Source organism: Diachasmimorpha longicaudata, chromosome 7 (assembly GCF_034640455.1).
Source record: "Diachasmimorpha longicaudata isolate KC_UGA_2023 chromosome 7, iyDiaLong2, whole genome shotgun sequence".
NCBI lineage: Eukaryota > Metazoa > Arthropoda > Insecta > Hymenoptera > Braconidae > Diachasmimorpha > Diachasmimorpha longicaudata.
The window spans coordinates 9302864-9325654 of NC_087231.1; the positions used below are offsets into that span (position 1 = coordinate 9302864).

Here is a 22791-nt window from a genome sequence, read left to right on the forward strand (position 1 = left end):
ATGAGGAATTTTATTTGCGAAATATTCGATACTAATGTTATATGTCTGCACTAATATTTTGGTGATTTTTACTCAAAGGATCTTAGCTCGTACAGGCGAACTACACCGAGCCAGCACCAGAGTTCTCCCACTGAAAGAGGAATTAATTTAATAGAATCTGTAGAGAAAATATAATACATGTAATAATATAATACATAATAAACGGTTTGAAAATTACATTCTCCGATTATATGCTAGAAAACAACACGATTTTTGTATTACTATATTTTATACTCCTTCAATGAATACTCGACGCTGAAAATTTTAAACAATTTTCCGGAGAACCTTTCATCTATTTTCAAATTAAACACGATAAATCCCAATTAAATACTGAAATTGAGGCTCGACCCATCGTTTCAAATCAAACATAAGTGGAGAATCTGTACCATTCGGGATGAATACCAAAAACCACTCACAGATTGCACTCAACTGCCTCGAAAATTCCCATAGAAATGATTTCGAACATTCAGCGAGTAAAAACTAACTCTGAAAAAAAACAATTACCAATATTTGCAAACTCTAGCGCATTTTCACGAACGCACAACTAACTTTTTTTTCATTCCGTAAAATTCAACTTCTCAAAATAATGAACCCTGTAAGTACCAGAATTTTTCAATTTCCCCGACAGACTCGATATGTTGAAAGTATAAAATGCAATTAAAACTGTCTGACTGAAAATCCGAAGTTTTAATTAATTACCAAATATACATAATATCTAAAGCATCAAAACATACTGATAACGAATGCAGCACCAGCGGTGTATGTGAGAGCAGTGGTGAATCTGAGACGCGTGAACAAGAGCCAAACAGCTACAATAGCATCGCCAACTTCCCATACAACTTCAGCTATACACAGAACAATCGTGGGTAGACTCCAATAAGGTTTCGCCTGCACATAAAATATTTTAATGCATTCGGAGATTATATTCATACCCCGTCTCTCGTTCTGTCACACATTGTAAACATTCTGATGAAGTTTACTCACCGATACAAGGGAATAAACAAGCATGAATGCAGCCAAAGAGGAAATGACCGAGTACATGAACGAGTAACCGAGACTGAGGGTAACCACTGCTTTTCGTGGTGTTACCATACCATGAACGCTCTGACCATTTTCCAAGAGACTGTATTCAACGGGTCCATAACGTAGCCCATGATAACTCAGCACCAAAATAGTAGAGGCCAACAATATTGCCTGAATCGTATGATAAATTTCATTGGGCCATGTTGTGACATTTCCACTGATTTTTTCACGCTCAACGACTTTGCTCGCTCCGATTTTTTCCGACTCGTCATTACAGTCTGTTGCCTGCTATTTTATTTGTGAATGAAAAAAGAGGAGAGGAAAAATTAATAAGCGATGTGTATTGATGATTATAGAAGTTCAATAAATTCCTTGGAGTATGAAAAATTCTATCTCGTTTATTTATTTTTTTTCCTCCACATACCAACGCTCTTTGGCCTTCTGCAGCTTTAACTTTCTTAACACGTCCTTCATTGCAGCCAGTCTCGTCGATTTGATAACTCATTTCATGAATTTCTTTACATTGACGTGAAATTTTAAAAGGGATTGATGGACTGCGAGAATCAACGCTTCTGCTGACTCGGTCTTTTAATATGTAGCTACATTCAGAACTTAACGAGGAAATAACCATTAGCCTCTTTAATATTAACGTGATCCATCAACGATGATGGAACTGCTGAGAGCAGGTGGAATTCATCTCTTCACTAGTATTTATATCTTTTGAGAATATAAAAAAGAATCTGCAGTGCAATCTTTCTTTTCTTATCACGTTTCTCATTTCCTGCAATCCTATCGACTCTACGATTATTTCAGTTCTTTTCATCATTCAATTTGCGATGAAAATAATGAGAAAAGAGATAAACGTTATTATGCCTCCATGATTCTTCTGCAGCTAAATTCAGTGACTTCAGCACAAACTAAATGCAACATAGTACGTTAGTAAACATAAAATTTCCCAAAAAAAAGGATAAAAAATAATGAAAGTGTCGAGAAAATGTGAAATCTGTCGTTTCGTTGGTATATTCGACAAAAACAAAAAATCGGTGAGTTAAAATAAAAATCAAGGTCAAAGTGTATCACTCAACCCAGGAAAATGAATTGCTGCTAAATTTGGGGAATAGCAAAAGGCAGTGTAAAGTTGTCAGACAAAGCTGTGCGCAGTCTGGTGCCTCGTTGGAAACCGCTAGAACTTGATTAACCTCCTGTAGTTTGATTGTCGTGTGACAGAATATGCCCGCTGGTTAAATCCCCACCCTCAGCATATGAACTCATCCCCCTAAGTTTCACTGTGACCCGAGGGACATAACTATCGATTAAACGTCTACCTCTATCACTTTCAATTATTTCATCATGCATCAGGGATTCTGATAACTCTAAAATGACGGAGATCATTAAAATCATATGAAAATCCTCGCACCCTTTTATTTTCTATTCAATTTTTCATTCACCCTGTGGCTTTTTCCCACTCTTTCAGCGAGTTGGCCGGATTATTTGCACGTTATGCGACCACTGGAGCATGGGCAGCCACCTGTGTGTTATTCTCCTAGGACTCATAGGGACCGTTAGTCCATCGTAATAATCCCCATGACTATTTAATCGTCAATTTCATTACAAAATTATCAGAAAGTTTCCGCCTTCCTGGGTTTCAGGTGATTACAGCTTTCGACATTGTCCGCATCGTGAATTATAAATTTCCGGGGAGGTCTATCGCTAGGAGAAGGAGTTCTGACGTTGGCAAGTAGCTTTTAAAAATGAAACTCATTCAATTTTCAATTGCACTATACAGAGTAATAATTTTTTTTTCATCAAAGTACCCGCCAATGTTGAACGGGACCTCAAACTCATGACTTCGATACTGGGAATTGAGCACTATACACTCATAATGCTGGGTGCCATGACGGTAATTTTTTAATGTGGTAGCTGAATGTGGAGGGGAAAAAAAATTAATTAAAGTGGTTTTTCCTTTGTGTATTTGCAAGGCAGGGATATCCAATGCTTCATACACCCTGGCTCCTCATGCAGCTGTGCGTTATTGTCGTTGAGATTGGAGTTTTTATAATGCGGCTCATCTTGGATGGATTACACATCAAGCTCGATGGCATCCTTTTAGCTGTTTTTACGGTGCACAATTGGCTACAGGTCTTTTGTCTATTTCATCGGCAAATTAGAAATTCATACCATTGAAAATAACTCGTGCGGTGAAATTAAAATTTAGCCTCTTTTTATTGTATACGTTACCACGATCTTCCTTTATTTTACGAGATTTTTTTTACGTGTGATCATGGCTGTCACGAGTGTTGAAATAAATTTGAAAAATTTTAAGTCTCATTCGTCAAGTCGGGAGGATGAAACCATTTGGGGTGACGAGTAATAATGAGGAAATTAACAGTTTGCTATCGGTGAATGATAGTTTTGGGGGGAGTGGTATGAAGGAGGTAAGTGTTGGACGGGCGTGGTAGGGAATTTATTGATTGATTATAACCCCCTTTCAAAGTTGGATGTAATTTTCCAGACGAGAACATGGTACTTACGACTTATGTGTCTTGTGGTTTCTTGTCTGAGTTCAATCACCCTGGAAGTTGGAGCACGATCGCCACTCGGGCATTCTGTGACAAAGTCGATGGCGTTCGGCGCGATATTTCGGCGGTCGTACAGTAATTATATCTTCGTAACTGCATTATATCTGGAATCAAAAGCTATTGAAGAGATGATGGCTGGCTTTCTCCAGGGCTAATGAAATAAGGGAGGGTGGAGCTAAATGAAGGCTCTTTTAATGACTTTTCTTCAATACTACGATCGTGATGAGAGTTGGAACACTCCACATTTATTTTAATCGATTTCGATAAGACAATTAATGCTGATTAGAAATGGAAATCGCAGTGAACTAAATATGTTCAGTCTTTTCTGATGCTGCCAAAGAGGGTGGCAGGAGTGAATTTCAATAATATTCCCAGGGATAATTTCATTGATTTTCTGTATCCAAAGTATTAATTGTATTATGGAAAATTTTCGTGAATAACTGTCAAATGATTGGAAATGATTACAGACGTCATAATCAAGATCACAACGGGAAGATTCGTCTCGGCAGTTTTATCAACAATTTTGTTGACAATCGGTGAAAAGCACCGGATGCCATTCCTCTATTTTCCCTGGATGTTCAATACACTGACGGGCATTTTCTTTTACGAGGCACCTACCCTCTTGAGATGGACGTACAATCAGATACCCTATGTATTCGTCCCTGCCACAACCTTCGCTTTTATAGCCCTCATTCTATTCGGTAAATAAAGGAAAAAAGCAACATGTACATTAGAAACTCCTCAATCAAACTGGCAATCGATAGTGCGATCTAAAAGTTCATTTTCTTGTTTTACTTTTTAATCCTTTCCCCTTTCAGTGGAACAACTTTTTCACTGGTGTGACGTTTTTGCGAGCTTTATGGAAACCTGGGTGGAATACATCCATCGTAAGAGGGTGAGAGCCGCTGATGAAATTGGAAATATGCAAAATCAAGAGAAAAACGATGGACTCGCTGGGAAAGGGGTATTGCATGAATTGGTAAATGGAGTAACTTTCAACTCGAAGAATAATGCAAGACGTGTTAAAAGTTTGACGAATCTAATTTATACAAATGAGAAAGAGAAAATTGGATAAATACTTGGTGAAGAAGTGTTGAGATATTCAGGCCCTCCAAGTATTCAAATAGTTTGCCGTCTCAAAGAGATAACATCATCGTTCCTACTCGACTGTAGTTTAGTTTAAAACCCTTGGAAAATAGTTTATTACCCCTTCGAGAGGTGATACCGCTTGGAATACATAACAATGAAACATTTTTATTAGGCATTTGAAAGGTGGAGGAGCTATTTACGTCGCCTATCTTTTTTTTTCAAAAGCAAAACAATCAAAAGTGCATAAAAAATCTATAAAGACGAAGTTGAATGTTCATTCTCCGAGGAATACCTATCCTACAATATTTTTTTTCTATCGACGCGAAATGATTTCTCTTGAGGAATTGATAAAATGAATTAGCGTCGTACCGTAAAATTTACTGCGAGTTTTTTTTACTAAACCCCACGAGAAAAAAAAATTTTCACGTCCAAATAAAAAAAAATCCTCAATTCCAGAATTATATCATTTTTTACAACCCTGAGCGTATGGTTTATAACTCCCTAATTCCCCCAACAATTTCCTCATGATATTCGTTCGCAATTTCCCGGCTGTCATTTACAAAAATAAACAGGAACTTTTATCTGAAAGGTCTCATCAAATAAGGTACAAAAATTTCGAATTCCTTAAACAAACAGAATGAAAGAAAATTGAACATTTCAAACGTATCCCCCGTTGTCCGTGTGAACCAGAGCGCGCGGTTTTAGTCAATATGGCAGAGTATCCGTGGCGCATGCGTCAACCCAGATTCTCGTTTTGTATGTGTGTGCCGTTAGCCTGGTACGTGTGGAACGTGCGCCGGTAGAGAGCTACACAGTTTCCCGATTAACGGCTCATTTTGCCATTGTGTTTGGGGAAAAAGTAAACTCAGCAAGTTATTTTATCGTTACCCCATAGCCTCAATCATACTGATAATATCCACGAGTCGCCAGATCATCGTGAAATTATCCATCTTCCGTTGAACAAAGGGAGCCACAGCAGACAGACAAAATACGAAGAAATAACAGGCTTGTGATTTTTGGAGGGAACTGTTCAAGGTACGTCGTTATTTATTCTCTACCTCTCATTGCTTCATCTAGCCATGAATATTCGGAGAAAAAAGGGGAATTTATCCCCCCGAAACGTCCAAATACGGTCTAGAAGCATTTTCCGATATCGAAAATCATTTGAATTTTTTTCTCCTAGACTTCTCGTGCTTCGAGGCATGTCAATTCTCTCACGTTTTTTTTTTCTCCATTAATTTTCAGCCAGCGACTGAGTTGTTTGTCCGCACAATGCTTCAGTTTACGATCGATAAAAGCCAAAATTTCACTCGACAAACATGAAACTCAATGTTCATACCCTATTCTATTGAAAATTTAACAACATTTGTGCTGTGTTGTGGAACATGCTGGTGCGTGTCGTAAAATTGCGGTCGTGAGGTCAACATAACCTCACTTACACTCTCCTCCCCAAACGCACAGAATCGACCATATAAAACGAGTAAACAGGAGAATGAAATAATGCGAAATTTCCCAAAAGTCTTTATACGTTTATTCTCGTAATATTCGATAGTACATCAATTAATCATAATCATCTGCTCATTCGTTTTTATTACAAAAAAGTCTAGCAGGTATTGTTTCTTAGCAAAAGCTTGATCCTGCGTGGCGAGCTCAGTTTTATACGTCGAAAAAATTCCTTGATTCGTTAACCTCTGGCTCGAATTTACGTTGATTATTGTTTCAATTTGGCGCTTGGTATACCATAACAAAGCCTCAACGTAAACAATTGAAGAATAAAAACGCAGTCAGACGAATAAAAAAAGCCAACCAATCAATCATGCAAAAAAAATGAATAACCATTCATTTTTCACGGATTCATTCATTCATTCATGTTGTATATTCTCTTGGAGATCAATAGTGAATATTTTGGCTTTCGAAGTCCAATACCAGAATTACCGTGACTTCATTCTCCATTCAAAACAAACAGAAGTTCACCCCTTGAAATATATATCACGATTTATCTAAAAATCAAACAATTCCTGAATATCAAACTCCATGAACAATCCGCTTGCAGTATTTTACACTGAAACTCTTGTATTCTATCATGAAATTCATTTCCATTGTCCAAGAACCTATAATTGACTCATACAAAATTAAAGCGAAGTTGGAACACAAACGAAACATCTTAAAATATGCACCTTTTAGTGAGTGTTTTAATGAAAAGAATTGGTACTTAATTAATGATGGCCCAAGTGAATGCAGTTGGAAGCAATCTTACTCAGTTCTCTTTCTGCACCTCTCCTCATCCACCGTAGAGGGGTCTCGGGGGTGAAGCTAGCAGAGGACTTCTATTGCCCTCCCACAACACAGATGAGCGGGGCAAGAAGCGGGTGGCGCGTAGCACTTGAAATTATTTGTCACACCGAATCGATCGGACTCGTATTTATCTTTCGTATCGGACGGTTACAACATTTTCCTCATTAGTTTTTTTTTCTATCAACAATTTTTCCGTTTTCCCTCGATCGTGTAAAATTGTACAAAAGTCGGTGGAGTACTTTGGCCAAGCAAAACTGACTAATTGATACTTTTTTTACTCCTCTTAAAGTCTCTGCCGAGTTAATAATGAGTTTTAATTGTAATAGCCCTCGAGGTTTGCACGTTAACTTTTCGAATAATTTGCCACTGCGCTCAGCCATCTTTGATCTTGCCACACATTTCTCTCTCAAATAATAGAATGAAAATAATTCTCTTTGTTCTCAATTTTCCTTTTTTTTTTCTCCCAGTTGGATTTATCTGTCTTGATTCTCACTCCGTCGAGCATGTCAATTGATTCTGGCCCTTTCCTCTCCATCTCCTCTTCGCTCTTTCATCCTTTGCCATTAGACCTCGAAGGCGTCCCGCTGCTACGCTATCATAGCCGCTATTGGACTGAATCTCATGATTTTACTCAGCAATATCCATGCAACTGAAGCGAGAGCGCATAGAGTCACACCACCCCAACCAAAATCCATACTCCACGAGGTTGTAAAGCGACGAGCTGTGAGCAGATTTCTAGGTACAGGACCACCAATAACTCCGTCCTCGGGACCCTCGATAATCTTGGCATTACGGTCTTGTGCTCGCTTGAAGTGGATTATCGTCAGGGTGAATAGGGCAAAGGTCGCTGAAAAAAATGAGGGGACATGAAATGATCATCCTTTTGCCGTGATTTTGTCTTCCAATTTGCTAGCTATAGCTAAATTGACGATATCTAATGGTATTTTATTCACGGGAAAATTTACACTGGGATTTTCTCTCAATTATCAATAGATTTATTATTCATCCGCCCATCTCTATATTCAGATACCTATCGATGATTTACCTCGTTTATCTGAATCATGGCGAAGTATACGATAATTTATAGTTCAATAGAGCTCAAATTGAAGCTCTCGATTGCAAATATTGAAAAGATGATCCGCGAAAAAATAGTCAAAGTACTTGAAATAATCCAGAAGCAGGGGATTTTATTGATCACAAGATTAAGGGAAATTATATAATAAGTTTGCTGGAACTAATTGGAGATTATTCTTCCCTTTTTCGTATTTCTTTCATTTCGCGGAGTCTCCATAATTTTATCAATAATATAAACAACTCTCCTCATGAAATTTTCATATATTGTCGATTCTTTGATAAATCCGACGCAATGGAGTTCCATTGATGTATTTTAATTGCGAATACAGGACATTGCAGTTCATTGAGAGTGACCAAACCCGGTATTCTCAATTGCAATGATCATATCATTCTCTGTTCAAACACGTCACTCAAAATATAATTAACGCAGCGCTATGAATTATTGAGGTAAATGAAATTAATATTGATTTAATGGGTACATGACAGGAGAATTCACTCACTAAATATATCGCGCTCTAATTGGTCGCAATCCGACGGCCTCTAATTATCTATGAAAGTGCTGTTCACGGTGGAAAGGAAAAAATAATTTTCTGTCAAACTGTATAACTCAATAGATTCAAGTGAGAAGTGTCTTTTCTCAAAATTATTACTTGGTCTATGGAAAATAGCACTATTTGCTAGACAAATAGATACTTTACCCAACAACACTCATTCGACATTGTCAAACCCCCCCACATAATTTCCTGTAAACCTAAACTATTCCTCTAAAAGACGTATCAATTCACTCCCAGGAAATTTATGTCCACTTGAGGTAGTAAATCTCGATGGAAACTTCCTTTATCGTCTACAACACAATTGATTTCATCGCAATACGTTTCCACAAAGCCCTCAAAATATCATGAACTTTGTTAATCCCTCGAATAAATTTTATAATTAAAATCATTTTCACGAGGAACATAAATTAATCCACCTACACCAATGCAACGTGGAGATTTCAAAACCGGTACCATACGAATGCACCCATTATTCTCTTTCCTCTCGAAAAAAAAAAAGATTTAAATTGTACTCACCTGCTAGAAGATACATGACACCCGTCACGAGAACCGCTGATATCTGATGCCTGCAGAGGCCAAAAAATCCCACGAGTACAGCACTCCCGAGGACGATGAGGCAAACCATAGAGCAGGAAATACTCAGATTTTGCATTCCTGTGCACAAAGAGAAGAAAAAAAAATCACGCAAATAACTGAAATCCTTCCTCATTTCTCCTCTTTTTCCCTCCCATTCAAATGGACCGGATTGGCATCATCCACTACAGACAATTGAAATCAACCCCGTCGGTTCTGGAGTTATTGATCGGCTCGTGGTAATACGCCTGATTGGCTGAGTACGGTTTCACTTTAACCCTTTCCATTTGCACCCCCTTCCCCCCCCCCCATCCCTTTTCCCTCATTCAATATTTTTTATTCTATTTATGAATGCGTTATTCGAAATCTATCGTTCTTTCATTTTCACCAGTTCAACTATGCCATTACCCAATGAGTGACTGCAAATAAAAAATCATTCTCTCGTGTTTATTTGATAAACAAGTTAATTGCTGTGCTTGTTAACTCGCTTAGTGGAGGCTGATGAAAAAGCCAGTTTAATTGTTTTTCATGACATAAATGAAATTACGACGTCACCGGGAATAATCTCACACAAATGCACTAGGATTTACAATGAAGGTACGCATTGGCCTCATTTTGATTAACGAGAAGGTGGAAAAAGTGGATTTTTCATTCAATAAAAATTCTCTCCTTTATGGAAGAATTGAAAGGGAAAAGGAAAAAAAAAAACTGTTCAAATGAAAGAATTAAAAGTAATAAAATCGTAAAGTGTATTCAAAATCCTTTTAAGTTTTTTCAACATTGCGGAAACAGTCTGAAATGGTAAATGATAATGGTCGACGAACGGTCTGAATCTCGACTAAACGAGCCTCCAGGCTTCAGTGATAAAGAGGCATCCCTTTCCATGAAACTTTTATTTTTACACCTCTCTTTTTAGAAGGCAGTACGATTGCTTTTAGCGACGACCGTCGCTACGGAAAACCTTTAGCACCTTTTTTTTTTACCCCACTGCCTTCTCCCTGGCTAACAGTTAACCCACCATAAATGGAATAGCCGTGTACAAAAAAAAAGTGAAGAATATATCGTTTATTTGCCTGTGTATGGATGAAATTTCGTTGCTTCATATTGTGAAGATGAAAAAGTTTCAATGAAGAAAATGAAAAAAAAAAACCTAGGCACAAGTTGCATTTAATGGGATAGAAATAAGAGGCAAATTGTTGGAAACTCACTGCTCTGCCATGCGGCACGAATCTCCTCGTGTGCCTCGTCGGGTGTGAGATAATTTATGCAACGCTCCTGGGGAAAACCTACTTGACTCAGGAGACGAATGTCGTCATCTGAAATATAAAATAAAATGTTAATAGCGGAATGTGCGAAATTGTGGTTGCAAAGGGTCTTCTACGGGTCTTTTCCGAATTAAAGTCTTTCGCTGTTATGTTAAAGGTGGAATCCTTGACCTCAAGGCTAAATCGGAGGTAAAAATAAACTCATGAATTGGCCAATGAGGAAGTACTAGCGAGGAAGATACCATCGATCCCCGAGGGGGTGGAAAGAAAATTGAATCCTTTATCCTGCAGTTTTACTATCCGCAGTTTATTGAGCATAACTGCTTCCCAAAATTAATTGACATGAGTGAATATATGGGAAACAATTGCAACGATTTAATGCTTCTATGCGTCACGTGAAATATGGAACAATGTACACTGTTGAAAATTACTTCCTGAAACTTACTGTACACGAGGGGAAATTTATATCGAAAATTGGAATGCTAACATTCTCCCTGAGACGGGCACCCCAAGGTTTCCACTATTTTGCAATGTATAGTACGCATTTTAGAATTTTAATTTTATTCTACTATTCCTATGCAGCTTTTAAAACAAACAAAAGCTGATAAAAATGAAATTTCCATATCTCATCAATTTAATCACCTCCCTCTCTATGTTATTTGTGCCCTCTTTATGTAACTCAATTTGGTTACGAAAGATACGGATGTGGGACAGACGGTTTTATGGACTTAGGTTGGGGGGGGGGGGGGGAGGGGGCGGTTTTGAAGGAGAAGTGGTGTGAAGCAGTTTTACTCTACTCGGTGGTTATCCATGAAAATCCTAGCAGGCGTTACCCGACGTAAGCCGACGCTTTCCGTATACCACCAGAGAATTGGAGTAAAATTCCGACACATCCCTCTCAACCCTAACTCTTTTACACCGATTAGATATACGGCTGAGAGTATAACCCATCGCGTGAGCCTCGCCTCATAGTCCTAAGCCATTGAATTAACACATCAAAATAAATTCCATGTGTTCACACGAAGCTTTCATCGCTATATCGATCACCAATTCGGCATTGAATTAACGCTCAATCCCTTATGTTAATTACTCTCTGTGTTTGCACTCATGGAATGGACAATTACAGAGACAATTGTCTGATTCTATTTGACAAGTTTAATTGTAAAACTTGCACGTACGCTATAAACCTCGATCCACCCAGGATTTCTCTCATTCTCCTCCGAGCCCTCTAATAAGAGTAAAAAAAACCGGTCTTTTACGTCCTCATAAAATACAAATTTTTCAGATTAAATCCATAGTTAATATTTTATTTAACCGACCGCCTACCGTCGTACCAAATCCACCGCAATATATTTTCCGCCATAAAACCAGCCGGGCGTTTAATGTAGCTTGTAAAAAAAATAATTACAGAAATGGATTTAATTTACCCTGCAACATTATTAAAAGAGAAAATTCCCCTTGGAGCTTTACCCTCTCGTTTATTTCCCTAACACTCGAGAAGCTAGATGGTTTCAACAACAAACAAACAAAAAAGTTGAGCCAATGAAAAAGTAAATAATGTACGAGTTGATTTATCTTCATCGAGTTTCTTGCCTCGCTATGAGTAGCTTGTGTACCCATCAATTCTTCCACAGACGATCGATAATTTATTGCACTTTGGCATGAGGTCAATCATGGAGAGCCACTCCCAACCTCCGAAGCCCACCTCGTCACCCCATAGCTTTCCACCCACACATCTCTCTCATTTCCCCCATAATCTCATGATATTCACATACTCCATGTTCACAAATGTGAAATGCGAGTATAAATGGAATCGCACAATACCGGAGATCAAAGCTGAAGACATAAACAGACGAAGAGGTGCTTGTCTCCCGAGGGAGGATATAAATATTTCACTATTAAAAAAAAAGCCATTGCACAAGGAATAGATGTCCCCAGTATATGCCTACAGATCCTTGCAATTAGCGCCTGAAAATAAATACTCTGGGATTTGCTCACTAACGAGGTTCGGTTGCGGGGTTGTAAAAGGGGGATGAGGCTGAGGGTGAGCATTAATAGGTGGAATTTCAACGAAAGAGGGAAAGCGGTGAATTTTCACGGCGAACTGAAAGAGAGGGGAGAAAAGTGGAATGAGATACACCGCAAATAGTTAATTCTTAACAAGAACTTGGTTCACCTAATGATTCTACCGTGCCAAAATTTCCGGATATCACTTCAGAATCAAATTAACCCCAATTTTTTCGTTTATTATTTACGGAAAAGAGTAAAAAGATTTTAGATGGAGTTTGCCAACAGTGATAAAAGGGCTGGAAAAAGGAAATAATGCGACCGGCAAATTCACTAGTCCAACATCAAAGCGGAGGAAATTATGCTTTAGCTGATGGAGTCTGATTGCCGTTGCCGTTTACCAGATATGACGTTATTGGGTTCTTGAGGATAAAGAGAAAATTCTGGAGGGTGAGTGAGGGCATTTACAAGTGTCTCGAGAGATGTTTCCGGGTGCATTTAACCCTAGACGTTTTAACTTGTCAAAAAAGGGGGAGATGGAAGGCAACGAGAGAAGTACTTGAAGGGCTTTCAAGACAGAGGTGAAGTAAAATGAATAACAGGGTCACGCAATATCCTCAGCGGATACTTTTCTCCTATTTAGATGGCAATCGGGGATGCCCCACGACCCCCTCTTCCTCTTCCCCTATGGTGGGTCGATATCACGAGTGGAGTCAAGGTGGTACATACTCGGGAATACTCGCACGAAATCGCGGAAATAGAAGAGAAGTTGAAGGGGGTGAGAACTGGGAAATATGGAGAGAGAAAAAAAAAACATCAAGTGAACAACAGGGTGACTTGCATACGGGCATAACAGTGTGAAGGCGAGTATATTGAGAAGGATTCTTGGAAAAATTCCTTCAACAAAATGAGCTTTCGCCTTTTCTGCGTCACAGTTCACTAGTTGCAAACGTTTTTCCAGACGACTCCTTTAAAAATTGGCCAACCAACTGGCATTGTGCCAGATTGGAGGGTTCTGTAGCCTCACCTTCTTCTCCCTCCTGCCCCTCCCCATAGGGAACCTTTCAGTCGACTCGAAAAAGGTGAAGAGGGAACGGGGGTGGAATGAGAGAAAGGGAAAAAGGAATAAATGATATAAATTAAATGTCAGTTTCATGCCAGACTATGCTGCATTCACCGACCAGTGGATCTTTTCAACTCCAGTGATCACTGAGTGTAATTCTATCACTCTTTGTGTCCTTCATTCCCCTGTCTATTTAGGATTTTAATTAAAATTGCAAATTGTTATGCGGTTGGACTAAACTCACCACTTAGAGAAACACACATTGTCCAGATGCCACCGTGCATTGGCACTAGGAAAATTGGCCTTCCAGTTGTGTAGCGATTAGTATGGTCTAGCATTGGCTCCAGCATTGCCACCTGACCATCTAAATACCACGTGGGGCTGACATTGGCTTTATTCAAGTCTTCCTTGTCCCATCCAACCTCCTCCCAATGATCTGACATTATTGCACTGCACAGCAGACAAGTGGCTGAAACGAGAGAATTCAAAAAATCCAATCAGATGAGAAGGCAATGTCACATTGCTGTCAATGCGGAATTAATCACAAAAGGGTGAATGAAAGACTCAGCTTACAAAGGGTGAAGAGGGAGCAAACAAACTGAGGGGTGTTCGAGCTTTCAGGAAGGGCTAATGACGATAAATTCGCTTGTGGTGAAGATAAAGACGCGAAAAGACTTGGACATCCGACTGAGATTTCAAGATAATAAATCGATGTGTCAGCTTCAGGGCCTGATTGAAACATAGTGCCCTGTAACTTCTCTAACCGTTGCCCTATTGTACACGAGGCTTTTACAGTGATCAAAAGTTTCAAATCAAATTTCACTGCACTATAACATCAAAAACCTAGGGAGCAAAAATTTCTAAACGAAAAGTGGAGCACAAAAAGCTCTATAACCAAAACAACAGTTGTATATAAAAATTGAAAACATGTTTTTACTCTTCTATACCATAAAACGAATGACTTTGTTTACCTGAAAATGACAGTGCAAGCGTGGTGAATAGAAAAACGAGGCGCGGCGCCGGACCCCTGGGTACACGAGACGGCTCCATCCCCGGTGGTGCCCAGGCGCCCACTGAACAGTCTCCTCTCACACTCGTGTCCTCACAATATCTCTTCGAACTAAAACCGCCACCGAAAATCTCCCTTGCGCCAAGGGTTGGCACAAATCCCTCCCTACTACCAACTCTCATCCCTCTCTGTACTCCCACCAGTTAGCTTTTACTACGCGCCTGACTCTGGACTCTTCGTACGCCCTCTCTGCGCGTTGTTGCCGTCGCATTTGTGGAATCGACCGTGGTAACACCGCGCAGTGACACACACAGACATGTTTTACGCGAAAATCATATTTATTATTGTTTTTTCTGTTCTCCCCCGAGTGGGATCGAGGCGACTTGCATAGTCCGGCAACACACGGATGCTGCGGGCCATCCCTTCCGCATCAAGTGCTCTTCTGTGACAACAGATATAAAAAATAAAAATAAGCAACAGAAGAAAGTGGAGTAAATAGGGTTGAGGACTGTAAGAAAAACCATATCGGGGCAAGGGTTGAGGAAGGGGGAGGGGAGAGAGTAGAAAGAGATAAAAAAACTGCTCCGGTTGGTGGTTTTAGATGCATTTGAATAATTCATGATACTTCTGATTGTTGCACGACGGTCCTTTGCCAATGAGATATTCTTGAAGCGGAGGAGAGAGATTTCGAAATTGGAGGAGCACGTATATACAAACGTTACTCCTAGGGAATTCCCAGCACGCTTTTCATATTGTCTCATTTATTTTTTCCGCTCGTGCAATTTACTGGAACTATTTTTACTATTTCTACTATTAACTTTTTTTTTTTTTCGTCATTCGCGAAAGAACTTGAATAACAACTTTCCCGTCCAGTTTTCAATTCTATCTCTCCCATTCCTATTTCAATGTTCTACTTCCCTTAATTAAGTGTTCCCTCAATTTATTTCTGTTTATAATTGACCTCTTCGTTTTTAAACCAATTTCGCAGATGGCAGATGTAGCAGAGCAAGCCCTATTCACTGACCCAGCGGCAGCAATATCACAGGGTAAACGTCATCTACTAGTACGTGATTACACAGCAGCGGTAACTGCCTTTGCCGAGGGTCTTGAATTGCTGTCCCAGAAACACGGAGATTGCGGTGATGAACTCGGTGAACCGTACCTACTTTATGGACGTGCATTGCTTGGATTAGCAAGAGAGGAGACTGGTGTACTTGGTGGTGGTGTACCTGGTGGTGATGAAGACGAGGAAGACGATGAGGATGATGAAGTGGATGATGAAAAACTAAGCAGTGTTGATGAGAAAGACGAAGATGTACAGGATAAGGAAGAAAGTGATAAAACTGAGGCAGCCTCTTCTCTGCCTAAAGAGGATGACAATAAGTCTGAAAATAAGCCAGAGGAGATGAATAAAACTGATGACAATAAGATTGAGGAGAAAAAAGTTGAGGAAGAGAAGAGTGAAAAAAGTAATTCTGCTGAGGATGAGAGTCTACCAGGTACCAGTAAAGATACACCAAAGGAGAATGGCGATAGTGCTGTGAAAAACGGTAATGCAATACAGAATGGTGATGGAGAGGGTGAGGATGTCAACAAAGAGGAGGATGATGAAGATCCAGGGCGTGGCATTGATCTTCAAGTTGCTTGGGAAGTACTTGAACTGGCTAAAATTGTTTTCTTCAAGCGCGGGCCGTCTGGATATAAACAACTGGCTGAGGCGCACAGACTACTTGGCGAGGTTGCCATGGAGAGTGGCAATCAGCAAGTTGCTGTATCTGATCTTGAAAAGGCATTGACAATTCTTGAGAATGTTGAGCCTCGTGAACCAAGAGCAATGGCTGAATTGCATTATCAACTCGGTTTGGCTCATTCACTTGGTAATGATTTTGATGCTAGTATCGACCAATTCAATGAGGCCACAAACTTACTCGAGGCGAGAATAAAAGAGTTAGAGAGTATAAAGGAGCCACCCAAGAGTGATGATCCATTCTATACGATTGGGGGAGAAATCAGTGAGTTGAGGGAACTTTTGCCCGAGATACAGGAGAAAATTTCTGATATGAAGGACTTTAAGCAGGAAGCGTGCAGGCTTGTTATTGAGGGTATAAAGAGCAAAGTTGCTGGTGGCGGCTGCACAAATGGGGCTGGACCGAGTTCAGATGGTGCATCATCCAGTGGTACTTCAGCTACACCAACAGTATCAAAACCAGCGAGTGATATTTCACATCTTGTCAGAAAAAAACGTAAGAATGATGAGGCCGAGCCAGAGGCAGCTTCACCGTGCAAGAAGCCAACCCCATGAATCATTAATTAATCTTCAGAAGCGTGAAAAGAAGTTGTGTGGTGGAGAGGAGCATGTCAGGGGGGAGGGCGCCATTGAATTTTTTTCTCGTCTTATTAAAAAAGACAAAACATCCCTTCGTATCTTCTCATGAGTAAATGTCTGGAGTTGTCTGAATAGTTTTAATAAGAGTGTAAGTTGTGAGACGAGTGCCGTCATAAAACTGCGAAAATTTTTTTTGAATTTCTTTTCTCTGTATGGCAACAATGTTTGAACCTTTTCTTTTTTTTAACAATATGATAATTACTCAATTGATGAATGAGGATAGCGTTAGGTGTTAGTTTATTTATTATTCAATTTTTGAGTGACATCGTTTTGATTGGAACATGTACTTCGTTGTAGAGATGCACCTGAACAGCATTCTCATTCGTGTTCCAAGTCCTTTTTAACTCTGTTATTGACAGGGACATACCTGGAGTGTGATTAGGATGTACGACGATGATTGAAAAAAAATAATAAGTTGTATTAATAAAAAAGTTGATTGACATTTTTTCATATATTTTTGTGGCTCATCTCAATTACAATTGTGACTCGTAACACTTGAAACTCTACCTCAACTGCTCGTTGAAAAATAATTCTCTCATAATGAGAATGTAAAAACAATCACTAAAGTGGACGGAATTTGTATAAAGTGATAAAGCACTCTCTAATGCTCACTAGTGCAGAAAATTACTCTCCCAAAAGTTCCTCAATCCCATCATCTTTATCCAAACTTTCTCTTCGTTGAACACTCATTCTGTACCCAAGTGCCTCAAGCAAGTTGACATTGTAGTAATAACTCAAATTAATTCCTGGTACCAGTCGTTTCAACTCCTCAATTGTAGCACGAGCTTTCTCAGTATTACCACTGTCTGCATAGTGCTGTGTTATCGTTGCAAACAAATCTCCACGTCTAACAGACTGTTCTAAGCCCTCGCCAAATGTATCCAAAAGTTGTCGTACCTGTGCCATACCAGACTCAGTCTCACCCCTATCCAATGTTTTTTTCACATCCAAGTAGCGCTTTATTATGCCCATACGAGTATTTACGATGTCAATTGCACGTTTGTGTATTTCAAGGTCTCTCGGGGATGTAACTTTAGCAAGACATCTTGCAGCTTGATTCAATGCATCCAGTGCTTTATCGTAATTCTGAAATTCATCGATCTCCACTTGTGCACATGCCACGTAGAAATTGGCTAGTAAATCCATCGCTTTTCCCTTGGAGTAAAAATTTATTATGTTCTTCAGAATATCAGGTTGATTCTGCCAGTCCAGTGACTGGAGGTAATTACCTGCCATTATGTATATGTCTCTGTGACGTGACACTTGAGCGAAAAAACATATTTTTTCAGTATCACCAGATTTTAATAATGCTTTCATAGCTCGCAGTTTATTTCCCGCCTGAGTGAATTTCTTCGTTGCCAGATGATAATTACCCTGATCAAATGCTATCTCTCCAATTCTCTCGAGAATTGATATCCTCAGGGCTTCACGCTCCGGATCATTCTCAACCTTCATTATCGTCATTTTTTCAGCCAAATCCTCGGTCAGATTAATGTTGTGCTCTTCAATTAAATCCAGCGCCTCAGTGTATTTTTTGCCTGTAGCTAATAGGTCCACCGCTTTGTCCAGCTGATGATTTTGACAGAAAAAAACAGCGCATTTCTTCACAAGACCGGGATCCGACTCTGCATTAATATCCATTGTGATTGACTGGAGAGCGTTGTATTGTTGGGTATTGAAAGCGAGATCAAGGGCTTTTGGCAGAAGGTTGGCTTTGTGGTAGAGCAATATAGCTTTATCTGGTTGGTCATTCTCCTCGAAATATTTGGCCACGTCGATTTGAGTCTGTCGGGGGGCAAGCATTGCCAGCGGCCATAGCTCCTCTGTCATATTGTGTTCCTGTGAAATAAAAACGGAACGAAATTATTAGTTCACCGACAATAAAAATGCACACAAATAAAAATCGACTGGCACTGTGAAAGGAAGAGTTTAATTATTTTTTTCGCTTTGATAAAACAGAAAGATGAGGAAATATTTGCACGGTTTTTCATTTTGAAAATACTATTTGACCTGCACGTAAAAGGTTATCCGGGATTTTTTGGTTTTAAACTTTATGTACAAAATTGAAAGATAGAGATATTTTATTGATCGTTTGTTAATTAATTTTCTTCATACTGTAGAGACCGTTTATACTCTATATTTTCATATTGCAAAATGAAGGAAATTTACTTTTAAATAATCAATCCGAATTGATAACTAGAGAGGCTTAAAAAACAAGTACAATGTTTTCAGGAGGTTTCACCTTGCAAATGCGGATAGCATTCGTATATGCCTTAGCCATCGTATAGAAATGAACAGCCTGCGATAAAATATTCAAAGACTCATAATGCGCAGCAAGATGATAAGCCGAGGCAGCATGATTTGTCTTCATCACGAGTTCACAGGCTTCCTCCTCACGTCCAAGATAACAGAGTAGCCGCGTTACTGCTAATGTATCTTTAGCTGTTTCATAGAGGCGCAATGCACCCGCCATGTCACCTGTTGACTCGACGTACTGAGCATGCCAATTTTTTATCTCCCTGTAAGTGATAAATTTTCATTTAAGAAGTCATAAAATTTAACGCTCCACAAACCTCCCTCCACATTTGTATTCCAATCCCCAGAATCTATTAATCATTCGTCGTTCTCACATTTCACATCAATCCTCCTTACTCCCGGAAACTTCTTTTTATCAGATGAATAAATGAATAAAAATTGTGAAAATCGACTCACGGATCGTCAGAGCTTGACAAATACTCCTGCAACTCCCTAGGGCGGCTGAGAAGCATCCTGGGGACTTCAAATCGATGGCAATCAGCTTTCGAATACATTTCAATCGCCTTATCCACATTCCCCTCCTGCTCCAGTGCCTTTCCATAATTATAATAACTCAATTTCTCCCGTATCTTATTTTCACTGCTGGCTAGGAGAATGGCCTCTGGGTATTTATTGGAGGCCTCCAGAAGACTCCCCAAAAAATCCAGTCGTTTACCCTCACGAAAGAGTCGTTCAGCATCGGCGTAGAGCCCTAGTTCCACGGCAAGAACACCAACTTTTACTTCAAGATTCAGACTATTATCCTGCATGGCCTCCCTGATTGCCCTGGCCCCCCTCATATGCTTCATGTGCCCTAGACAAAGCACAGCCATATCCAGCTGTTTCGTCTTAACACACATTTTCGCCAAACTCTTCCAAACCGTCTCGTTCTTAATCGACTTTATCGACTTAAACGCCTCATCCATATTCGACATGCTAATATGAAAACTGAAATCCATAATAGCTTTCTTCGTTGGCTCATCGTACGGTCCCAACTCCTCGAATTCTCTCATTAATAATCTCGTGACTTTGCTTCCCTCGCCTGCCGCCATCTCCGGACTCAGGAGAATTATGTCTGGAGAGTGAACGCCCAGCAAACGTGTGCTCGCATCCTTCACAGGGCGAATATCCTGAACAGCCACACCATGATCTGGTGTTGCAAACATAGACACCAAGATAACCGATGTATCATCGTTATTGGAGACGTTTGTTTTGCCGGAGTTTTTACTTTCTTTGAATTCTATTCTCTGCGCCCGACAAATCAATACCCGGGGGTCACTGCTGTCCCAGCAGTGGGCGGTTGGCAGTCTCCCCCTGGACTTTGCATTCGTACCATCTGTCTCAATACTCTCGTTTAATTTGGAGAAGTCAAACTCGTGGATCTGATCACCCTCGATGTCCCAAATATAGAGAATCGAACTTGGGAGTAGATTGGACATGGCAACAGTGATGGATACACATCGACAATCAGAGTTGCAACGGGCCTCGATTATCTCGGCAAAGTCATTAATGGCTTCGTAAGCGGTCATGGCTCTAGTGTGAAGTTTAGCCTCTCTCTTCCCAATGTCCCAGATCTTGAGGATTCCATTCAGAGAGGCAACTGTTAGGTACTGTCCTGTGAGCTCCATTGTGATGGGTTCACCCTCTTCAGGAAGTGTTGGCAGACTTTGGAGAAGAGAACCGTCGGTTGATCTTAATTGAATGACAGTGGGAGTTAAAATCACCAGGGTATTCTCGTAAATGAGAATTTTCTCATTGTCACAGCTGAAAGAGCCCACAACTGTTGTATTCAACTTGCCCTCTCTGTTGATACGATAAACAGCGACCTGTCGACAGGAGGAGACAGCCACGAAATCCCTGCTGACGGCGAGCACCTGGACCTGGAGATCAGTTTTGAGAATACAATTTCGATTCTCAGTTTCAAGGAGAATCTGCATGGGTGCCACTTGACTGGCGCAAGTCCCATCGTTGTAGACAGCGCACATAGACTGCTGGTGAAGAATGAAGACATTGGTGATGCAATTGACAGCGAGCAAAGGATTTCTCAGGAGATTACCTCCCCAGGTGAGTTGTTTAACGGTTCCATGAACGGAGCAGGTTTTTGGAACTGTCGGCCAGCCATACTCATCAGTAATGGAGGCATTCTTCTTCCTCCAGAGGTAGATGGTGCCCAGATTTGTTCCAGCAGCGAGGGTTTCGTTGCTCTTACAGAATGCAAGACTGGTGTAGATCTCCTGAGGTGTCGCGAGGTTTCCACTGGTGGATTCAATCGGTGTGAGGACATATGTGTCACCAGTGAACAAATCCCAACACCTGACACTCAATTCGCCAGTTAAAACCGCCAGAGTATTGGTTCCAACCCAGCAGAGGGCTGGACCAGCCCTCGAGTAGTCGCTTTTGCCACTCAATTTCACCTTTGACAACTCTGTGAGTCTTCCAGTGGTAGATTCACTCTGAAAGTGTCCGATTGTCAGTCCCTCAGTCATGATAACAAGTGAATCTCTACTGGGATGATGAAGAAGGCAGTGTAAACTCAGTCCTCCGGTATTCAATACCTCCATGCACTGCCCCTGAGCATCGATGTAATAGATAGTTCCGTGAGAAGAGCCAATGTAAAACGTCAAATTATCTTTCTGCACATGAACAGCACTTGGGGCTGCAGTTCTGGGCCTCCAAGTGCTGAAGAGATCGAGGGCTCTCTCGTCCCCAGCAACGGCGGCCTTTGCTAAGTCACTCAGATCAACTCCAGACTTCGGTTGTGAAATTTTAAAAGCAATCTGTGTGAAGCTCTCATTTAATTCATGATGAAAGACAATCAGCAATTGTCCCCTGGTGTCCATCTTCCAGCCAACGATAGATCCCCTAGTGTCGGCGGATACCAGTCTTCCTCCATGCTGGCTCCACTCCAAAAGGCTTATAGGATCCTTGTGAGGTGTTACAGTGAGATTGAACTCACCATTTACTGTGTCACCTGACCAAATTCTGATCTCTCCACTCTCCCAGCCAGTAACTAGACATCTTTTCTCCGGGTGCCACGAGAGAGACGTCACTTGGGCCACCGAGTGCCCTGACGATTCAACATCAGGGATGGGCTCACCTTGATCATCGTAGATTGTTACGAAGCCACCTCGATCCTGGGAATACGCAGCTACACCGAGTAGTGGGTAATTGTTGTGCCATGTTGCTATCGTGTTGATCGATGCTGTCTCTGAATTTTGCACGCGAATATCGAAGTAAAGGGTCATGATGATTGTTTATTCAAATATTGCCGAAGTGAATCGAAGTGAATTGTGATGATGAGCGGATCATCGTCGTCCACGTTATCATGATTGATAAATCAATTTTCAAGCTATTTTATCACACTAGTAACTTCAACATTTAACTGGCGTTTCGTACTCATTTTCCAATGTTTTGTGTACAACTATCGATTCTGTCAAACACAAACCAGCTCTGCGCCCTCATTTTGGTTGCGATATCGGTGATGAGCTAGTCGGAGTTACTGACGGTCGATCTGCGACGACCTCTCATGCCTACAGGGTA

At 40.4% G+C, this 22791-nt stretch overlaps 6 protein-coding genes across 10 annotated transcripts; 3 read left to right on the top strand and 3 right to left on the bottom strand.

The window, feature by feature from the left end:
- Window positions 1–7: 7 nt before the first annotated feature.
- LOC135164700 (uncharacterized) lies at window positions 8–2739 on the bottom strand. 3 transcript variants are annotated; one of them, XM_064125309.1, is made up of 5 exons: window positions 2262–2739; window positions 1487–1779; window positions 1024–1350; window positions 774–927; window positions 8–130 (listed from the first exon to the last, which is right to left on the bottom strand). In XM_064125309.1, exons 2-5 carry the CDS (start codon window positions 1691–1693, stop codon window positions 69–71), a joined length of 750 nt encoding a protein of 249 aa, XP_063981379.1. In that variant the 5' UTR covers window positions 1694–1779; window positions 2262–2739; the 3' UTR covers window positions 8–68. The 3 variants fall into 3 exon arrangements, with proteins under 3 accessions (XP_063981379.1, XP_063981381.1, XP_063981380.1); XM_064125311.1 differs by having other exon boundaries at window positions 1487–1673; window positions 2262–2734; XM_064125310.1 differs by lacking the exon at window positions 2262–2739 and having other exon boundaries at window positions 1024–1347; window positions 1487–1885.
- LOC135164703 (uncharacterized) lies at window positions 1962–3246 on the top strand. The gene is made up of 5 exons (XM_064125314.1): window positions 1962–2105; window positions 2537–2623; window positions 2712–2796; window positions 2874–2962; window positions 3046–3246. The coding sequence occupies exons 1-5, from the start codon at window positions 2040–2042 to the stop codon at window positions 3244–3246; spliced, it is 528 nt and encodes a 175-aa protein (XP_063981384.1). The 5' UTR covers window positions 1962–2039.
- A 112-nt stretch (window positions 3247–3358) lies between these two features.
- Window positions 3359–5290, top strand: LOC135164701 (uncharacterized). 2 transcript variants are annotated; one of them, XM_064125313.1, is made up of 4 exons: window positions 3359–3497; window positions 3575–3716; window positions 4109–4342; window positions 4460–5288. In XM_064125313.1, the coding sequence occupies exons 1-4, from the start codon at window positions 3408–3410 to the stop codon at window positions 4714–4716; spliced, it is 723 nt and encodes a 240-aa protein (XP_063981383.1). In that variant the 5' UTR covers window positions 3359–3407; the 3' UTR covers window positions 4717–5288. The 2 variants fall into 2 exon arrangements, with proteins under 2 accessions (XP_063981383.1, XP_063981382.1); XM_064125312.1 differs by having other exon boundaries at window positions 3365–3497; window positions 3557–3716; window positions 4460–5290.
- A 214-nt stretch (window positions 5291–5504) lies between these two features.
- LOC135164739 (nuclear autoantigenic sperm protein) lies at window positions 5505–17408 on the top strand. 2 transcript variants are annotated; one of them, XM_064125380.1, is made up of 2 exons: window positions 5505–5765; window positions 15559–17408. In XM_064125380.1, exon 2 carries the CDS (start codon window positions 15559–15561, stop codon window positions 16870–16872), a length of 1314 nt encoding a protein of 437 aa, XP_063981450.1. In that variant the 5' UTR covers window positions 5505–5765; the 3' UTR covers window positions 16873–17408. The 2 variants fall into 2 exon arrangements, with proteins under 2 accessions (XP_063981450.1, XP_063981451.1); XM_064125381.1 differs by lacking the exon at window positions 5505–5765 and adding an exon at window positions 15060–15080.
- LOC135164741 (uncharacterized) lies at window positions 6245–14792 on the bottom strand. Its single transcript, XM_064125382.1, has 5 exons — window positions 14533–14792; window positions 13806–14030; window positions 10435–10542; window positions 9170–9307; window positions 6245–7872 (listed from the first exon to the last, which is right to left on the bottom strand). The coding sequence occupies exons 1-5, from the start codon at window positions 14750–14752 to the stop codon at window positions 7613–7615; spliced, it is 951 nt and encodes a 316-aa protein (XP_063981452.1). The 5' UTR covers window positions 14753–14792; the 3' UTR covers window positions 6245–7612.
- Rempa (reduced mechanoreceptor potential A) lies at window positions 16947–22718 on the bottom strand. The gene is made up of 3 exons (XM_064125379.1): window positions 19669–22718; window positions 19199–19475; window positions 16947–18795 (listed from the first exon to the last, which is right to left on the bottom strand). The coding sequence occupies exons 1-3, from the start codon at window positions 22494–22496 to the stop codon at window positions 17581–17583; spliced, it is 4320 nt and encodes a 1439-aa protein (XP_063981449.1). The 5' UTR covers window positions 22497–22718; the 3' UTR covers window positions 16947–17580.
- Window positions 22719–22791: the final 73 nt, after the last annotated feature.